The following is an 18,500-nucleotide window of genomic DNA, read 5'->3' on the forward strand; positions in this document are numbered from 1 at the left end:
AATTCTAAAACTAGTTGTTTTCTTATATTGCAGGATTTTTAAGAGGATTAAGTGAGGAAGTACATGGAACATTTAGTCCAATCTGCCGTGCAGAGGTATGCAATGTTCCTGTCTTTTTCACCCTCCAGATTCAACGCCCTGATGCCTTTGAACCTGCTACTTGCACTAATTTATACAGTCTCATTTCACTCTATTGTACTTCAGGAGAAGGTACTGCCAGCACTCTCACTTAGAAAACTACTCCCTACCCACCTGGGCACCAGGAGGAAAGTGTCCAAAGGACTAAGACTGTGCAAGTTCAGTGGTTTTCAGATTCATGCTTTTGGAACCCTTTGTTCAAGTGAAATCTCCCTTGGAACCTTGATACAAACAAACTAGGTAAAAAGGTCATTTTATTCACATTTCTTTATTTTATAAGTTCATATCTATAATTCTGTAACCTATTAAAATGATATTCAGAACTAGATGCTTTGAGACACACATCAGAAATCTGGGGTTAGAGGTAGCAGCTGCAAACTGACCAGTGCTTTGAGACACACATCAGAAATCTGGGGTTAGAGGCAGCAGCTGCAAACTGACCAGTGCTTTGAGACACACATCAGAAATCTGGGGTTAGAGGTAGCAGCTGCAAACTGACCAACTGCAGCATTTAATTCTGCCTCTTGTTTTGATGGCATAGAATCAATAAAATTCCGATTCACACAGAAAATAACCTCTTAACCCCTGCTCACGATCTTCATGATTAATGTAGGGCCGTACACACCCCAGAACTATCTATGACACATTATCACATCTGACAGCTACACTTGCACCTATTATCACACAAGCTGACATGTGAACGAGATCGGATCAGCATGTGCACCTGAGCCTTGCCTGTCCTCTCAGAGTATCACACGTGTGTAGTGATGAGACTTTCTGTACAACTGTGTGTGATAAAAAAAAAAATTCACAGGGTGAATTTAAATATATAAATACAAGGGCAGAACTACATCCTTCTAGTCAATGACACATTTAGGAGACATTAAATGGGCACAGAAATGACAAAGGATTATACTGAGAACTGCACAAAAATGAGTTACTTGGCAACACAAGATAGGGATCGGTTAATGTCTGTCACTGAGCATATAGACTGTTCTACCTTATGCTCTGCTCACTGCCAGGGAGCCCTTCCTGATTTCCCAAGATTCAGGTGAAATGCTCCTCTAATCCTGCCTGGAGGAGGGCCTCCTCCTCCTCCTCAGCTGCCTCTTCATCCTTTATTAGTGTCAGTAACTGCAATAAGCCAGGGGCTGAGCCGTCCTCTGACAGAGCAAACTTCCTGCGCGGTGTGCTGTGGACTTTTCCAGCAATGACCTGCTCCAGGCGGGCCTGATGCACAACGTCTTGCTCAACTGCTCCTCTCTCTACCGGTTTCTGCAGTGAAGGCTCCAGCCTTAGTACATAAGCAGACAATTTTTTTTCATCGTTCTGGTAAGTGGTCAGATATTTGACCTGCAACACCCTAGGATTATCGGTAACCCCAAATACCTGCTCCAGAGCATGCAGGCATTCAGGGACTGTAATTAAAGGCTTGTTTATTGAGGACACGAATGATATCAGATGCCGGGCCTCTAAGGCTCTCTAGCAATCGCCTTCTTTTTTCGGCATCTGACACCTGCCATGTCTTCATCATTTGAGTGGCATGAAACAGCCAGGATTCAAACTCTTCTTCTTCTGGCTCTGGAGGATCACTGCCTGAGAATACTCTCAGCTTTTTGTATTTCAGGTGTTGCAGGGCAGGCTGAAGAGCCTCATCTAATGCCTGTGCCAACATAGGAGCCCGCACTTCTCGGATCACGTCCTGGTCTAGGTCAAAAAGGTCGTTTCCATACCCAAGAGCTCGATAAACTCACCCAATGTCACGCCCTCTCCCTCTAGGAATTCATGTAACCTGCTTAAAAATTCATTGTCTGGGTCAGGGGTCTTAAAGATCACTCTCCAGGCACCCCCGCTTCCGTATCTCTTTAGGGACCAGAGCATGACTCGTCTCCTCAGGAAGTCCTATTAAGGCTGCATTCCTGTTCTCTTCCCTCCGGAACATCCTCCCGAGCAGTCGGTACTCGCTCAAGGGAGCTAAACCAGATCGCAGAGCCTCCTCAATTTCTGCCCTTTACAGGTCTGGGGGATGCCGGCAATCAACAGCGCTTTCCGCGGGTTTACATCCATCCCCCTACCCCAGTCTTCTAAGAGCCTCAGAGTCATGATGCCCAAAACAACACATTTAAATTCCAATTTGTCCCGGCCACTGATGCCACTGCAATTCACAGTATTCCTCCGCGGTAACCAAGTTAAGTCTCGTCAACTTCTGCAGTTCCGACGGGCAGTGAAGATGAAGTAGTCACGTTAGTTCAAGTTGTAAATGAATAACCCGAGCCCGGAGAAGCCCCGCGCACCCGCGCCGGCGGCCGGCCGCACTGCGGCAAGCAGCCACCTTACCCTCTCCCGGCTTCGGGCGCCCCGCAGCAGACAGCGGGGTCCCACTTCCCCTCGCAGTTATCTAGTAGTCATGTCTGGGTCCGTCGCCGGTGGCCGAGGCGCCAGGGCCTGCTTCCGACGCTTCCCGGGCGGCCAGGTCTGAGGGGTGGGAGAGCGGCTTCTCCTGCACTCGGATGGACACTCGAGAGGGATACCCGAACTGCGCAGAGGCGCGCCGGGGGATGGCTGACCGCCCGTTGCTGCGGTGCTCTCCGCGGCGAGGAACGACGGGGGCGATCAGAGCCGCGAGCGAAGCGACGGGGAGAGGCTTTGAGGAGCGCTGAAGCGCCCAGGCCCAGACTGCCACCCACCTGAAGGGTAGCGCCACAACCGGCGCCTCCGTAGCCTCCCCCGAGTCCCAGCAGAGCTGTTTCGGGCGCGCTTGGGGAGGCGGTGCCGCGGGGAGGCTCCCTGACGTCACGAGGGGGCGGGCCTTTCGGGGGCGGGGCAAGCGCGCTTCCGGCCCGAGCCGGAAGCCCCGACTGTGGCAGCATCCGGGACGGCGGGCGGGTGGGCCAACCGGGACAGGAGGTGAGATCCGGGACCTGCCCAGCTCTGCAGGCTCGGCCTGTGGCCGCTGGCGGGCCCTGGGCTCCCGGCGCTGCAAGGCGGAGAGGCCCGGGTCTGGCGCCGCCCGCGCAGCCCTGTCGCGGCGGCGGGCGCTGCAGCGCGACAGGGGGCGGGACCGGCTGCAGGGGAGGCCAGGGTGGCTGGGGAGCCTCCCGGCTGGGCCGAGTGACACAGGCTGGGGCTCCGGCAACGGCGACAGGGGCCGGGCCGCCGCGTGACCGGCTGCAGTCACGCTGTGCTTAATCACAATTAGCTTTTGCTCCTGGCTGGCCGTGCTCACCATTCTCCCAGCCGGTGACCCCGGGGATTTCTTTTATGGTGGCTTTCTCTGAAATGCCAAAGCCACCCGATTATTCAGAGCTGAGTGACTCTTTAACGCTTGCCGTGGGAACAGGAAGATTTTCGGGACCACTGTAAGTGTTTAAGAGTTGCTGTCTTAACTTGGGGGCTCCGACATTGGTTTGACTTGTAGAACCAAGTTTTCATGTCTGAAGCAATACTGTTAATTCAGAAAGTATTTGAAGTATAGAAGTGAAATGTTCCCTAGGAAACTAGTTTAATTACAATTTAAGGGAACGTGTGCTGGACCTATTTAAGCCAGATTTAGTGATTTATTTATCTGTGGGATTCAGTAAAAAGCACACTTCATACTGAAACTTTACTTCCGCATAACTATTACATAAAACAACCTGTAAGATGTTTATATTTCTTAACAGATGTAAATTTAACTTAGTTATTTTAAACCTCAAATGTGTTAGGGAGTATTTTAGAGCTCATTGGACAAAAAGTACGTACATTTGGGATAGTTGACATGACAGCATTACTAGACCCTCACTGTGTTCTTATTGTTGTTTTAACTCAAAGGCACAGAGCATGGAGAATGATGAACTTCCGTCAGCGTATGGGATGGATTGGAGTGGGATTGTATCTGTTAGCAAGTGCAGCAGCATTTTACTATGTTTTTGAAATCAACGAGACTTACAATAGGCTGGCCTTGGAACACATTCAACAGCACGCAGAGGAGCCCCTTGAAGGAACCACATGGACACACTCCTTGAAAGCTCGGTTACTCTCCCTGCCTTTTTGGTTTTGGACAGTTATTTTTCTGATACCTTACTTGCAGATGTTTTTGTTCCTTTATTCTTGTACGAGAGCTGACCCCAAAACGGTGGGCTACTGTATTATTCCCATATGCTTGGCAGTTATATGCAATCGCCACCAGGCATTTGTCAAGGCTTCTAATCAGATCAGCAGACTACAACTGATTGACACATAAAATCAGTCACCATTTTTTCCTTACAAGTACAAAACTGCCAGTACCGTATGAAGCCTGATCACAAGACTGCAGTTTCTTCACAGATCTCAGGAAGCTGTGGTGGGGCAGAGGCTTTTTAAAGAATGGGACTAGGGGACTATCTTTATCTGAATATTGAATTTTTAGGTAAAGCCTGTGATACAGTACTACAAAATCATGTTGATGACTTCAGATTTTGGAAGTAAAATTTTATCTGTTATTTGCATTCTTTAGAAACTTGAATAAGTACCTGGATTCATATTTTTATTCTACTGTGCAACATAGTGATGATTCAGAAATTTTTCCTTTGGGGAAAAAATGAACATTTCCATTGCGTTTAATGTAAAAAGGTCCAAACATGGTCATAAAATTTAAATTTTATACAATTACTTGGCTTGCTTTAAAATTCTTCAGACTAAAACACCAGTTCTTCCTGTTGTAGCTAAGCCAACTATTTATGCTTGTTTGCTATCAGCTTGTGAGAAATTGGTATAAAATTATTGAGGTGATGGCTGTGTTGAGAAGCAAAATGTGTTCTTCGTTTGGTAATGCTACTGGCATTATTAATTAGCTAGAATTATTCATGCAACTTTTTTTTTTTTAAACTACTTGGGAAGAGACTAAGTGTTTGAAAGTTGAGAAATCTAACAAACACATAGAAGATGGAAACAAGGTGTTCAATGAAAATACTTAAGCCAGTCCCTGTCAGATGTGTGACATCTAAAAGATGCTCTCAAGTCATCGTCCTGATTTTCTTTTCTGCCTAAGGTCCAGTCTTCAGACGTTAGATTAATTGCATGAAGATGTGATCCCTGTACTGCCTCCTTTGCATCTGTACTTACTACCTCATGTCTGGTAACAATACAAGTAACTAAAACATGGAAAATTAGATATTAGGATTATTTTTCTTTTTTTCTGGGTGAGATCAAGATATATTTTTATACAGTGATGTCATCAATACCAGGGAAATGTTTACACTGACCGATTTGAATAAGAATCGTAACATTTTTTGGTGCTTACTCCGTTGGGCCCTGTCCTAAGAGCTTTACATGAATTAACTCATTTAGTCCTCCCAACAACCCTATGAGGTAACAGTTATTATTATCCAGATTTTACAGATAAGGACCGTGAGGTGGAGAAGTTAAGTAACTTGCCAAAGGTTACACAGCCAAGAAGCAGAGCCAGAGTTCTAACCTGGCATCTGATGCCTTTATTCCTAATCACTGAGCTGTGACAAATGTTTCAGCACTGGGTACTGTCTGCCTAACCATGCTAAAGATTGGAAAAGAACTGAGAAAGGTTTTTCTCAATTTGTGTGAGCTACTGAAAATCTAAAAGTTTTCAAGCAACCTCAACCTTTACCTTATATCAGGTTTGACCAGAATGGAAGGCTGAGCATTCCATAGCAAGCTTTTACTTGAAAGATAAAGCAGGTACTCTTGTAACTCAAAAGCAGTACCATCAGATTCTTCTCTTCTTCTCCAATTAATCTCATTTCTCTCCTTTACTACTTCCAAAGGTCTAGTTACTGAAATGATATATTTTTTGCTACAATACATTGAATCTTCAAATTAAGCAGCAGTTTGAAATATATGTTTCTGCAAGGGTCAGATAACCAAATCACTTGTATCTCTTGAATACTTACTAAAAGCATGCATGCTGCAGGCAGCTTCCTGAGTGATACACATTCATGCTGCACAAGAGTCCTATGAGGCAGGTATGTATTGGCACTAGTACCATTTTACAGAAGAGGAAAATGAGGAAACCTGAAGCACATACCAATTAATAACTTGCTCATGGTCACACAGCAAGTGGAAGAGCTAGGATTTGAACCCAGGATATCTGGTTTCAGATCTCCAGCTCTATCATTCCACTATACTGCTTATCAAAAAAAAGATTAAGGAAAGTCATTGAGCAGTTTCTTGTTTTGTCTTGAGGCAATGATAGTTTGGAAATGATTTAAGGAAATTATTTCCATTATTTTTTGTTTTATAAATGCTTGATGTAATGCAAGGTTTGTGAGTTTGCTATTTGTCTTGTAAGGTAGTAGTTCCTTTTTATTGAAGTAGACTTTCTTACACTTAAGATTCTAGTATTTTGGGATTTGGTGAGTAAATGCTCAGTCCATCTCTTTCTTTCAAGATATTGCCTTGATAGTAGAAATATTAAAATAATTAGAGTAGGAGTAATGTAGTATTTCCAATGCAATCACAAAGGTTTAGACTGCAGGGTTAATTTGATTATTTGATTATTTAGGAATTAATTATCCAAGTTTTAGATTATTCCTATTTTCTCAATGGCTATTTAGTAGTTCAAATCACTCTTTTGGTAAAGAGAGAAAGGTGAAATTAGTCTCTTAGCTCTATTAGATTGAGGTGGAGGTTGAAACCAATGGATAGGAGACCTGTGTATTATAACAGATCATCACTTATTTCATAGTCACATCACAATACAAAAAGCTGTGAATACAGGATTAGATAATGAGATAAATGGCAAATATAGACAGTGCTTCAGGGATTTTAGGGAAGGGACACATCCTAGGATCTAGAGCTAGTCAGTGATATTTGCTTCCAGATTGAGAAAAACAGTTACAGCTCCTAGTGGGTTTTTTTGTTTTTTAATATTTATTTATTTATTTATTTTATTTGGCTGCGTCGGGTCTTAGTTGCGGCATGCGGGCTCTTTGTTGTGGCACTGGGATTCTCTCTAATTGTGGTGTGTGGGCTCTAGAGCGAGCGGGCTTAGTTGCCCTGCGGCATATGGGATCTTAGTTCCCCAACCAGGGATCGAACATGTGCCCCCTGCAGTGGCGGGGCGCGGAGTCCTAACCACTGGACGGCCAGGGAATTCCCAAATTTTCTGGTTTTAAAGAGGCTACCAGTTTCAAAGTAAAAAATGTGATTCCCCGAGTTTACAATTTGATTCTACTTCAAACAAAGCTTTTATAATTAACAAGCTTTTCTTTGCAGAAGTGGAATCATCAGATAAAGTGCTACGAGAGTAACAGCACCCATAAAGTAATCAAACCTGTTTGATTACAAACCATGTTTGTTCACCATGGGTAGTGTTAAAGTCTGTGTTAAGATTATCTGGTGTTGATTTCCTTCTTGATGGATTTAACGTTCTCAATCTCCAAATTACTGGCAGAAAAGCTTACCGCAGTACCACATGACTCATTTTTGCATCAAATATGTGCCATCACTTTATAAATTCTCCAATATATTGATAAAGTTCCATATAACTCTGGACCGTGGCTGGGAATCATTATGCATTGGTATTTTTGTTTTGGTCTAAGGCAGTGAGTGGGTCTTGAACTGTGGCTGAATGTTAGAATCACTCAAGGTAATACAAAAACAAAGCAAAACTCCTCATAAACAATGCCAGGGTCCCTCCCAACTATCAATCCCTGGGGGGAGGGGCCAAGGCAATCCTGTTTTAGGAGGTCTTCAAGCAAGTCTATTAGGGTTGAGAGTTACTGGGCCAGGGGTTTTTACGTACCATAAAGCTTCAACTGTTACTCGTGAGAACTGTGTTTGTTTGTCTTTGGAACAGTGTCGACAATTATTTCATGGTAGGCTTACCCCAGCTGTCTGAATTGTGGAAATCTTTAAAAAGGTGTCTATATATTCTTTCTTTTCTTTTTTTCCAAGGTTTAAATAGACTTAATTGTTAAATAGACTTATAAACTAATGTATGTGGTCCCAGGATGTGAAGCATGGAGAAAGAGAGGTCACGAAGGTCAGCTGCAGAAGGTCACTAACTGAAGGCCATGATCTAGGGGAGGCCAGCCAGGAATGCAGTAGACATGATCAGGACAGGCTGGGGGTGGTCATGTCACAGATAAGGGAGAAGACAGCCCTCTTTACTCCTGCTTCTTGTAGCTCTCCAGGTGTGACGAGACCCAGCCCCAGGCAGGAGGAAACAGGAAGCAGGAGGTGAGCCCAATGGCAACATCCATGGTCCTGAGCTGCTCCTGTGGTGGCTTGGAATGCATCTGGGCATGCAGCAACGGGAGCTGCAGGCCGGGCCTGTCAGGCCCCTCAGCAGCAGTGGCGGCGGAGTAGACATGACCATACCAGGTAGACTGCAGACAGCTGCCAGCCAGAGCCCAAGGTCGGGAATGAGATGTCTATATTTTGTGATTCTGATTCCTATCGTCCAATTTATCCTGAATACACTTCTGTCAGGCTTTTGCCTCCCACTCTACCAAAGCTGCTCTCTTGTCAAGAGGTTGCCAGTCATTTACATGTAACTAAACCCAATGGTCAAGTCTCAGTCCTCAAATTACTTTTTTTTTTTTTTTTTGGCTGTGCTGTGCCTTGTGGGATCTTGGTTCCCTGACCAGTGATTGAACCTGGGCTCTTGGCAGTGAAAGTGTGGAGTCCTAAATACTGGACTGCCAGGGAATTCCCCCTCAAATTATTATTTTTTTTAATGGATTTTTTTTTAAACATTTATTTATTTATTTTGGTTGCGCCGGGTCTTAGTTGCGGCAGGCGGACTCTTAGTTGCGGTATGCATGTGAGATCTAGTTCCCCCACCAGGGATCGAAGCCGGGCCCCCTTCATTGGGAGCACGGAGTCTTACCCACTGGACCAGAGAAGTCCCTCAACTTACTTTTTGACACACTCCCTTGTCCTTGAGCTATTTTCTTTGGTTGGCTTCTGGATCAGTACTGCCCAATAGAATTTTAGTGATGTTGGAAATGTTCTGTATCTGTGCTGTCCCTATGAATAGCCAGGAGCCACATGAAATGAACCCTTGAGATGTGGCCAGTGCGGCTGAGGAACTGAATTTTAAATTTTAATTAAACAGTCACATGTGGCTAGTAGCTACCATGTATTAGTCCAATTCTAGATACTTTTCTGATTTGCTTCCTTCCTCATCAGCTTCTCCTATCCCCTTTGCTGTTTCCTCTTTGAGGATCTGCCCAATTTCCAAGTGTTAGCATGCCCCAGTTCTCTTTTCTACACTTAATCCCTTGTCATCGCATCCAGGTTCATGGCTTTAAAACCCAAATTTCTATCACTTCCTTGATCTCTCTCCTGAGCTCCAGACTTGAATATCTAACTGCCTACTTGATATTTACTAAGATATCTCACCAGGCACCTGAAACTTAACCTGTCTATAAAGATAAGCTGCTGATCTCTCCACCCACCAAAATCTGCTCCTCAAGTCCCCTACAAGTCTACTATCAAACAATAGGCGAGGGATCATTTTAAAATGTTATTCCTCTCAAAAATCCTTCTATAGCTCCCCTTCTCAGAATAAAAGCCGAAGTCTTTAACATGGCACACAAAGTTCTAAGTAAGTGGCCCTCGATTTCGACTTCATTTTCTACGACCCCCTCCACCCCTTGCTCCACTCCAGCCACACTAGTCTTCTTGCTGATTCTAGAACATGCCAGAAAAACATGTTTCAGGGCCTCTGCGCTCAGTGTACCTTCTGCCTGGATGCTCAGCCCTGACCGGCTCCATCATCTTCTTCAGACCTTTGCTCAACTGTCAGTTTAGTGAGGCTGCCTCTGACCACCCTATTTAAAATTAAGCATCCGCCTCCCCCGTTTTTCTCCAGAGCACTTACTGTCATATGACATGTTATACATTTTGTCAGAATCTAAACCTCATGAGGGCAGGGATTTTGTCTGTTCATGCCATGTGCCCCATGCCCAGAACAGTGCCTGCCACATAGTAGGTGCTCAGTAATTATTTACGACATGAGTGATTTTTATTGCCACTCAACAACTCTCTCACGAGGCTGCAAAACAATCTAGAGAGAATAAAGTTACTAAGTGTATAGCATAATTTGTCATGTGTTCTAGGTAAGTTTGGTTACTAAGCTCTTTCCAGTTTCAGCATGTAGGGATATATTCTTTCCAAGGCCAAGATTTAAAATGAGTCTCTCAATTTATTTTTTCCAACAGTTCTTGTGATGTTGGCTGTCTTGGGATTTTCCTTATTCATGAGAGAACAACACAGACCACAGTCACAAACAAGGTTTTAAGTGGTGGTTAGTCTTGAGAAATTCTTAAGTTACAATCATGAAAACAATGGTTTCCTAAACCACCAAACATACGCAGCAAGTATCATGAGGACATCTTAGAGCTACAGCACACACTTTCAGTACTCTGGTATCAAGGGGCAATACCTTGGCCCTATAAAGCACTCATTTAAACTAGTAATGTGCTTCCAGAAGTTACTTCTATCCCCAGGAGAATTTTTGGCGTAAGAGTAAATTTCTATTTAAAACTGTACCCCAATTGCCTTGTTGCTGCCCCAGCGTGAGCTGCTACTTTTTAAAAGATTTAAATAGAGGCTTACTGTCTAGCATTCACTGTTTCCTGGACCATGTCTTTATATTATTTTATTTTATTTTTTTAATTATTTTTTTGGCTGCGTTTTGGCCTTTGCTGCTGCGCGCGGGCTTTCTCTAGTTGTGGCGAGCGGGGGCCACTCTTCGCTGCGGTGCGCGGGCTTCTCATCGCAGTGGCTTCTCCTGTTGCAGGCAAGGGCTCTAGGCAGATGGGCTTCAGTAGTTGTGGCTCGCGGGCCCTAGAGCGCAGGCTCAGTAGCTGTGGCGCATGGGCTTACTTGCTCCACGGCATGTGGGATCTTCCCGGACCAGGGCTCAAACCCACGTCCCCTGCATTGGCAGGTGGATTCTTAACCACTGTGCCACCTGGGAAGTCTGGACCATGTCTTTAAATAGAGCAACTCTGATCCCAAAGGTCACCTGAGAACTGGAATAGTTACAGTGACATTGGGAAATTCTTTTTATACTTTGAGAATACTGCACTGGCTAGAGGGTTAAGGCTGGGCCCATCAGTTTTAGAAATACCTCCTCCCTTTCATTGATGGTACCCTATTCTCATATTTAGCCCAGCTCTCGTAAACCTCTTTAGAAGTTGCATACTCCCTCTTCTGACAAAGTAGTAGTCAGATGGGAAATGTGGACATTTTGTTTAAGTCTGGGTTCGTTAATTTTTGCCCTGAATTACGTACATGACAATGTTTTAAACTGTTAATATGGCTGATGTGCCCTTATTAAAAAAGCATGACTTTTTTGTTTTTCTGTTTGTGTAGAAAAATATGTAACATATGCTTTTTTAAAAAAGCAAAGAGAGGGCTTCCCTGGTGGCGCAGTGGTTGAGAGTCTGCCTGCCAATGCAGGGGACACGGTTTCGAGCCCTGGTCTGGGAAGATCCCACATGCCGCCAAGCAACTAAGCCTGTGCGCCACAACTACTGAGGCTGTGCTCCAGAGCCCGCGAGCCACAACTACTGAGCCCGTGTGCCACAACTACTTAATCCCGCGTGCCTAGAGCCCGTGCTCTGCAACAAGAGGAGCCACCACAGTGAGAACCCCATGCACCGCAACCAAGAGTAGTTGCTCACAGCAACTAGAGAAAGCCCACGCAAAGCAATGAAGACCCAATGCAGCCAAAAATAAAATAAATTAAAAAAAAAAAAAAGCAAAGAGAACAAGAGCATACAATGAAAATTCTCGCTCTCACTCCCAACCCCAACTCCTTCTTCCAGGTGCAGTTTGACTGTCCTTTCAGAGATACTATATGCATATCTAGCCAATATTCTCCACTAGAAGCATTCTGCACTCTGTCCTACATCTTGCTAGTTTTCATTTAACATCATATACTGCATATTGATCTTAACAACACATAGAGCTATACCTTGGTCTTTTTTTAATGGCTGCACAGAATTATTGTACTAATGTGCTTCTTTTTTAATTTAATTAACTAGGGTCTTCTGCTGATGAACATTTAGGTTGTTTACGATCATTTGTTACCAAGAATAATGCTACAATGAATAGTTTTATATATTTATCTCTGCATATGTGTGCTATTAACCATAGGATAAATTTCTATTAGTGAAATTGCTGGGTCAAAGAGCACGCACATTTAACATTTTGACAGAATCGTCAACTTGACTTTTGAAGAGCTTATACCAATTTACACTCTTACCACCAATATATTATGGACTTCACACCCTTTCCAGCTCAATATTGCATCAAAACTTTTGCCCTTTCAGTCTGAGAAGTACGAAAACTACTGCATTGTGGTTTTACTTTTCATTTCTTTGAAGTGAAATTTTCTATTGTCTTTCTGACTGGTACACGTGAGAGCTATAAAAGGAATTTTAGTTCTTAGTCATTTCTGTTGAAAATACTAAATACTTTTTCCCACTTTGTCTTTTAACCTCATTTACAAAATGTTCAGAAATTTTCATTATTATGTAATTGCATTTACTGATCTTTTCTATCACGGTGTCTGGATTTCTAAAAATCTTCCTTAGGTAACCTTCCTCACTCTGAGACTATAAAAACTCTTAGTTCATTTTCTTTTAGTACTTTTACAGGTTTGTTTTTTTTTTTTTAATACTAAACATCTTGAATCTACCTGAAATTTATCATGCCCTAGGTAGTGAGAAAAGAACCCAACTTCATCACAAAAACTAACCAACTTGTTTCTCATTTGTTAAAACCTAAAGTGTTATTTTACAAATATTCTCCAATTTCTATAATAATTTTACACTCTAATCTTACTATATACTTAAATGTGAAAAATGACATCACAAGATGATTGTAGTATGATTAATTTCCCCAAACATGTTAATTTTATTTGGAACTATCACAGTTACAAAATTACATAACCCTAATACAGTTTTAACTCGGGGGTGCTCAGCTGCCCACCAGGGTAAGTTCAAACAGGAATTTCTTGTTAATCATTTTACCACAACATGAGTTAAAAAGCCTAGGTTTTTAAGATGTCTCATGTATGCATCTTACTGCAGTATGTTAGATAAGAAATGATATTCTATGTTTGTAGATTGAACAGTTCTACTGAGAAATAGGTGTATCTTTAATAGACTAAATAGGATCTAGGGAAAAGTACTACATAATAAATTGAGGGCCACAGATGTCTCTGATTTTCCCATTTGGAAGAAAACAAACTTTATTTCCTTAAAAATACAAGCCTTCTCAATAAAAGTTTAAAAAAATTTTTGAGGGACTTCCCTGGTGGCGCAGTGGTTAAGAATCCGCCTGCCAATGCAGGGGACACGGATTTGAGCCCTGGTCGGGGAAAATCCCACGTGCTGCGGAGCAACTAAGCCCGTGCGCCACAACTACTGAGCCTGCGTTCTAGAGCCCGCAAGCCACAACTACTGAAGCCCGCGCGCCTAGAGCCCGTGTTCCACAACAAAGAGAAGCCACCGCAATGAGAAGCCCGCGCACTGCAACGAAGAGTAGCCCCCGCTCACCACAACTAGAGAAAGCACGTGCACAGCAACGAAGACCCAACGCTGCCAAAAAATAAATTTATTAAAAAAAAAAAATTTGAGCAGCTTGAAGAAATAATTCTAATAAAGTACATTTTATGAGGGGGTAAGTACAGGGGGCCAGATTCCACAGAAACATATAGTATGGGGACCTAACATTGTCTCAGAAGCTGAGAAAGTTCTGCTGAAGGAAATGTTTAAATGTTCAAACTTCCTAACTAATATTACAGCCAAGCAACAGCAACCTATTATAAAAGAGTAAAAGTTCTTGTCCTTGGCCACAGAACTCTATTAAAATAAGTATTTAATGCAACACAAAAGCACTTACATACATACATATTTGCATATGTCCATATATTTCATATTTAGAACTCCATATGTTTCATATTTTAAAAGATTATCTAAGTCTAGCATCAAGCTTATTTTTGGGTAGGATTGTGGGGTTGACTTTCTTGTATAACAGTAAAGTTGGAGCTGTTTCAGAGAATAACTGTATCCTGTATGCCTGTGGCCAACGTTTTTACCTTTAGAAGGCAGCAGATTAGAAAACCAGTCAAGGCATTTCTTTTCTACTGGTCCTTCAAGCTGGTCCCTCAAACCTTCAAAATCTTTTTTGTCATGCATGTGGCTCACTTAGGAAGACAGTATTAGAATCAGAAAAAGATCGATCAGACCTATAACCCAGACCTCCACACACTAGACCACAAGCAAAAATATGTTGACATTTCTTCTTCATAAACATACTTACTAAACACAGGAGACAAAATGTTCAGGAGCAAAGTTCAGCTACTACTTTAAAAATATGAACTATTTTAATTATACAGGTTAAGTTTTTTTAAGGATTGTATAAAGATGAAAGATTATTATAAATCAGTAACTGAGCTAAAGTCCCAATATTAGAGACATTATCACAAACTAAACAAGGTAATTTCTGACCATTTATAAAACTTTTTCTAGTTGGTATTGTTTTAATTACATAAGAGTACTTAGTGGAAGGCTGATGTTCCAAGTAAAACAATACTTTAAAGATATAAAAAGGTGTGTAAATTCAGTTTCCTTAATAGCATGTACTTTGTAAGCTATAGGTTTCAGAATGTGTAACTGGGAAAGTGCTATGGGAATCTTTCAAAGGCTAAGTGTATAACCCAAGCTCTGCCAATAAGCTCTGTAACTCAGGGCAAATACCTAACATTTGATTCACCTCTGAAATAAATCATATAATCTGTAAGGTTACTTCCAACTCTAAAATTCTATGACAATTTGTGTTTCAGTAGGTACATGCTACTTGATTTCTCTGCAGTTTAGCTATCTAAATGAATCAGGAAACACGCAGAGTAAATGAAAAATGCCTTAGTCCCTCGACAAGCAGAAAAGGAATACATACACACACACATATATTTTAGGAATATATACATATATATATTTAAAGGATTTGATAGTCCTTTGCTAAGCAAAATCAAAGTTTGACTACAGGATGACACGAAATATCTTTTTATATTCAACACAGGTTGCTTACCTAAAGACTTATATTTGTGTTAACATAAATAGCAAATCACAGCATAAAAACACACCCCATTTAACTCTCTTAAGGTACAGGTTAAACATACATCCATTGAGTGGTATTGTCTCCAGAAGCCTGTGTACTGTGTTTGAGTGTGGATTCAAGGTTTCCTTGGGTCTCTCTCAAGGGCTCTCCTTTCTCTTCAGTATTTCTCTCCGTTCCCATTTTCCTTCTACTTATACAGAACTGTGGTGGCCCCCAAGCTGTAAGCTTATTCAGCTTTCTGCTTTCCGGAGAACTGCTTGTCTCTTTCTTGGTATGCACTCCTGACGCTGCGGTATTGAGCGTAAAAAAGGAAAATGGCTTGCGGGCAGTTTCGTTCCAGGTGTCTGCTCTGGATCTAAGAGCCCCTGGTTGTTCCCCAGAAGAAGGACGTGCTGCCCTGAGGGGGAAGTCTGTATCTCCAAAGAACGGCCCATAAGGCATGCTGACGCATAGATAGTGGCGCATAGATAGTGGCACATAGATAGTGGCAACAGAATTATGTGGAAATACAAGGTTTACTGATTTATTGTCTAATATTCGTTCCGTACTAAACCTATATATACATTCATGCTCTTTGAATAAACTTGCCTTGCAACCATCAGTTGTCTTGGCCCTTCTGACCCCATACTGGTGCTTTTCAGTTCCTTACCCCTCACCGCCAGGAACTTCTAGCTTTCTGCAGCCGGTCTGCGGCAAGTGGCGCCTGAACAGGGACCTGAGTGCGTGAGGCATTTCGGAAGATTTCAGGTAAGTAGAACTCTCGAGTGAGATAGTGTGGCCACAAGAAATAATTTCGTTTTTAGGACGGTAACTTGAGAAAGAGTCAGAAGTAAAATAATATGGGACAAAAGGGCTCTAAGGAGCGTGATTTATTTGCTCAGGTTTTGCTTTCAATGTTAAAAGCCCGTGGAATTAAGGTAACTACCTCACAACTTCTGGAATTTTTGCAATTAGTGTATGATGCTTGTCCTCGGTTCCCTGAAGGAGGATCAGTGGACTTAGCAATTTGGACTCGTGTAGGAGATGAGTTATCTAAATATCATAAAGCACATGGACCATCTTCTGTTTCAGTTTCCACTTTTAGCTTGTGGAATTTAATAAGAGATTGTTTTAATCCAATTTATGATTCAGTTCCAAAATTAACAGCTAAATCTGTAGAACATATTACTACAGTAGCTACTGCACCTCCTTTGCCACCGAGGATAAAGAGTGTTAATTCACTTGATGATGATGACTTTTCTTTTGATCTAGCGGATGAAGAAGCCAAATATGAGGCTGAAAAATATCCTGATGAAAATATTCTTCCACGGTTACAGCAATTACATGTCTCTGTCCCTATCCCTCCTAAGCTTAGTCCTTTACAACAAGCAGTACGGGGAGCTCTTAATAGAGGGGAGGATCCTTTATTCTGCTGCCCGGTGGTGGAACGACCCAATCCTCAAAATCCACAACAAAATAATCGGGAATATCAGCCTCTCTCCTTTAAGGTTTTGAAAGATTTAAAAGCAGCCTGTGCACAATATGGGCCTATAGCCCCTTTCACTATTACTATGTTGGATACTATTGCAACAGAAGCATTGCCTCCAGCAGACTGGAAATCTATTGCTCGTGCTTGTCTCACTGGTGGCGACTATTTACTTTGGAAATCAGAATATTATGAAAAGGCTGCTGAACAAGCTGAAAGAAATACTGCACATAATGTGCTAGTAAATTATGAGATGTTGATTGGGGAAGGACAACATCAGTTATTACAGGATCAATTAGCTTTCCCTTTTGTGGCTTATGCTCAGATCAATCATATAGCTCTACATGCATGGAAACATTTACCTGCCTCCACTAGGACTGAAGACCTTGCTAAAATAAGGCAAGGGGCAGATGAACCTTATGCTGATTTTGTGGATAGATTATTACAGGCTGTTAATAGAACTATTTCTGATGGTCCTTCTGGAGCAATTATCGTCAAACAATTGGCTTTCGAAAATGCTAATAATATTTGTCAAGCAGCTATACGTCCATGGAAAAGGAAAGGAAATTTAGAGGATTATATTCGAGTTTGTTCTGATATTGGATCATCTTACTTACAGGGAGCAGCTATAGCTGCAGCCCTAACTAAGGCAGGATTTGGGCCAAATGCTAAAAGTAAAAACTGTTTTAAATGTGGGAAGCCAGGTCATTTTGCAAAAAATTGTACTGTTGATACTCCTAACATGCCTGTCGTAAATTCTGTGCCTCAAGGTAAATCTCCTCCTCCCACAATTTGTCCCCGATGCCAAAGAGGACGGCATTGGGCTAAAGAATGTCGATCAGTGACTCATAAAGATGGAACTCCCTTGTCGGGAAACTTCCGGAGGGGCCTGCTCCGGCCCCATCAAACAATTGGAGCAATGTCAATAATCCCCCCACAACCTGCTCCACCGCCTCCAGCTCAGACCTTTGTTCCTCAGGGAATGGAATCTCCTCCCTTCAAAGGGCCACGCCAAATAGTGCAGGACTGGACCTCTGTGCCTCCACCCAATTCTTATTAACCTCGGATATGGGACCCCAAGCCCTTCCTACGGGAACTTTTGGGCCTTTACCCCAGGGAACGGTTGGTATAATCCTTGGAAGAAGTAGTATGTCTATGAAAGGCTTAACTATTATTCCTGGGGTGATTGATGCTGATTATGAAGGGGAATTAAAGGTTATGGTTCAAACATCAAAAGGATCTTTTCTTATCACGCCCGGTATGCGAATAGCTCAGCTTCTATTAATTCCATATATACCAGAAGGAACAATTTTACAACATAACAAAAGAGGAACTGGGGCTTTCGGTTCCTCTGATGCAGTTTATTGGATTCAACAAATTGGTAGGGAAAGACCACAATTGGTATTAAAAATAAATGGAAGGCCTTTTTCTGGGTTATTAGATACTGGTGCTGATGTTTCTGTTATTTCGTTTATACATTGGCCAAAAAATTGGCCCGTGCACCAAACCATTACACAGTTGCAAGGTATTGGCCAATCTAATTCTCCACAACAAAGTTCACAATACCTACATTGGCAGGATGCTGAAGGTAATCAAGGAATATTCAAACCCTACGTATTGCCCGGATTGCCAGTTAACCTTTGGGGAAGAGATATATTACAACAAATGGGAATCCTATTGCTTAGTCCCAACCCTACTCTAACTAATATGTTGTTAAATCAAGGGTATGATCCTAGGAATGGTTTGGGAAAAAATCAACAGGGAAATAAATTACCCTTACAGACTGATAATAAACGGGATAAAACAGGCTTGGGTTTTT

The 18,500-nt window shown here is 42.4% G+C and overlaps 1 protein-coding gene across 2 annotated transcripts; it reads left to right on the forward strand.

Annotated features, from left to right (window-relative positions):
* Positions 1-2,989: 2,989 nt before the first annotated feature.
* Positions 2,990-5,672, forward strand: TMEM251 (transmembrane protein 251). Of its 2 annotated transcripts, none has more exons than XM_036840507.1 (2): positions 2,990-3,045; positions 3,949-4,767. In XM_036840507.1, exon 2 carries the CDS (start codon positions 3,965-3,967, stop codon positions 4,358-4,360), a length of 396 nt encoding a protein of 131 aa, XP_036696402.1. In that variant the 5' UTR covers positions 2,990-3,045; positions 3,949-3,964; the 3' UTR covers positions 4,361-4,767. The 2 variants fall into 2 exon arrangements, with proteins under 2 accessions (XP_036696402.1, XP_036696394.1); XM_036840499.1 differs by lacking the exon at positions 2,990-3,045 and adding an exon at positions 3,052-3,497 and having other exon boundaries at positions 3,949-5,672.
* Positions 5,673-18,500: the final 12,828 nt, after the last annotated feature.

The sequence above is a fragment of the Balaenoptera musculus genome, chromosome 2 (assembly GCF_009873245.2).
Source record: "Balaenoptera musculus isolate JJ_BM4_2016_0621 chromosome 2, mBalMus1.pri.v3, whole genome shotgun sequence".
NCBI classification, from domain to species: domain Eukaryota; kingdom Metazoa; phylum Chordata; class Mammalia; order Artiodactyla; family Balaenopteridae; genus Balaenoptera; species Balaenoptera musculus.

Bases quoted from the DNA above. Each gene is read 5' to 3' on its own strand.
- TMEM251 (XM_036840499.1), top strand. From the start codon at position 3,400: ATGGTGGCTTTCTCTGAAATGCCAAAGCCACCCGATTATTCAGAGCTG. The intron at 3,498-3,948 runs GTAAGTGTTTAA...TTTAACTCAAAG, and splicing joins GGAAGATTTTCGGGACCACT to GCACAGAGCATGGAGAATGA.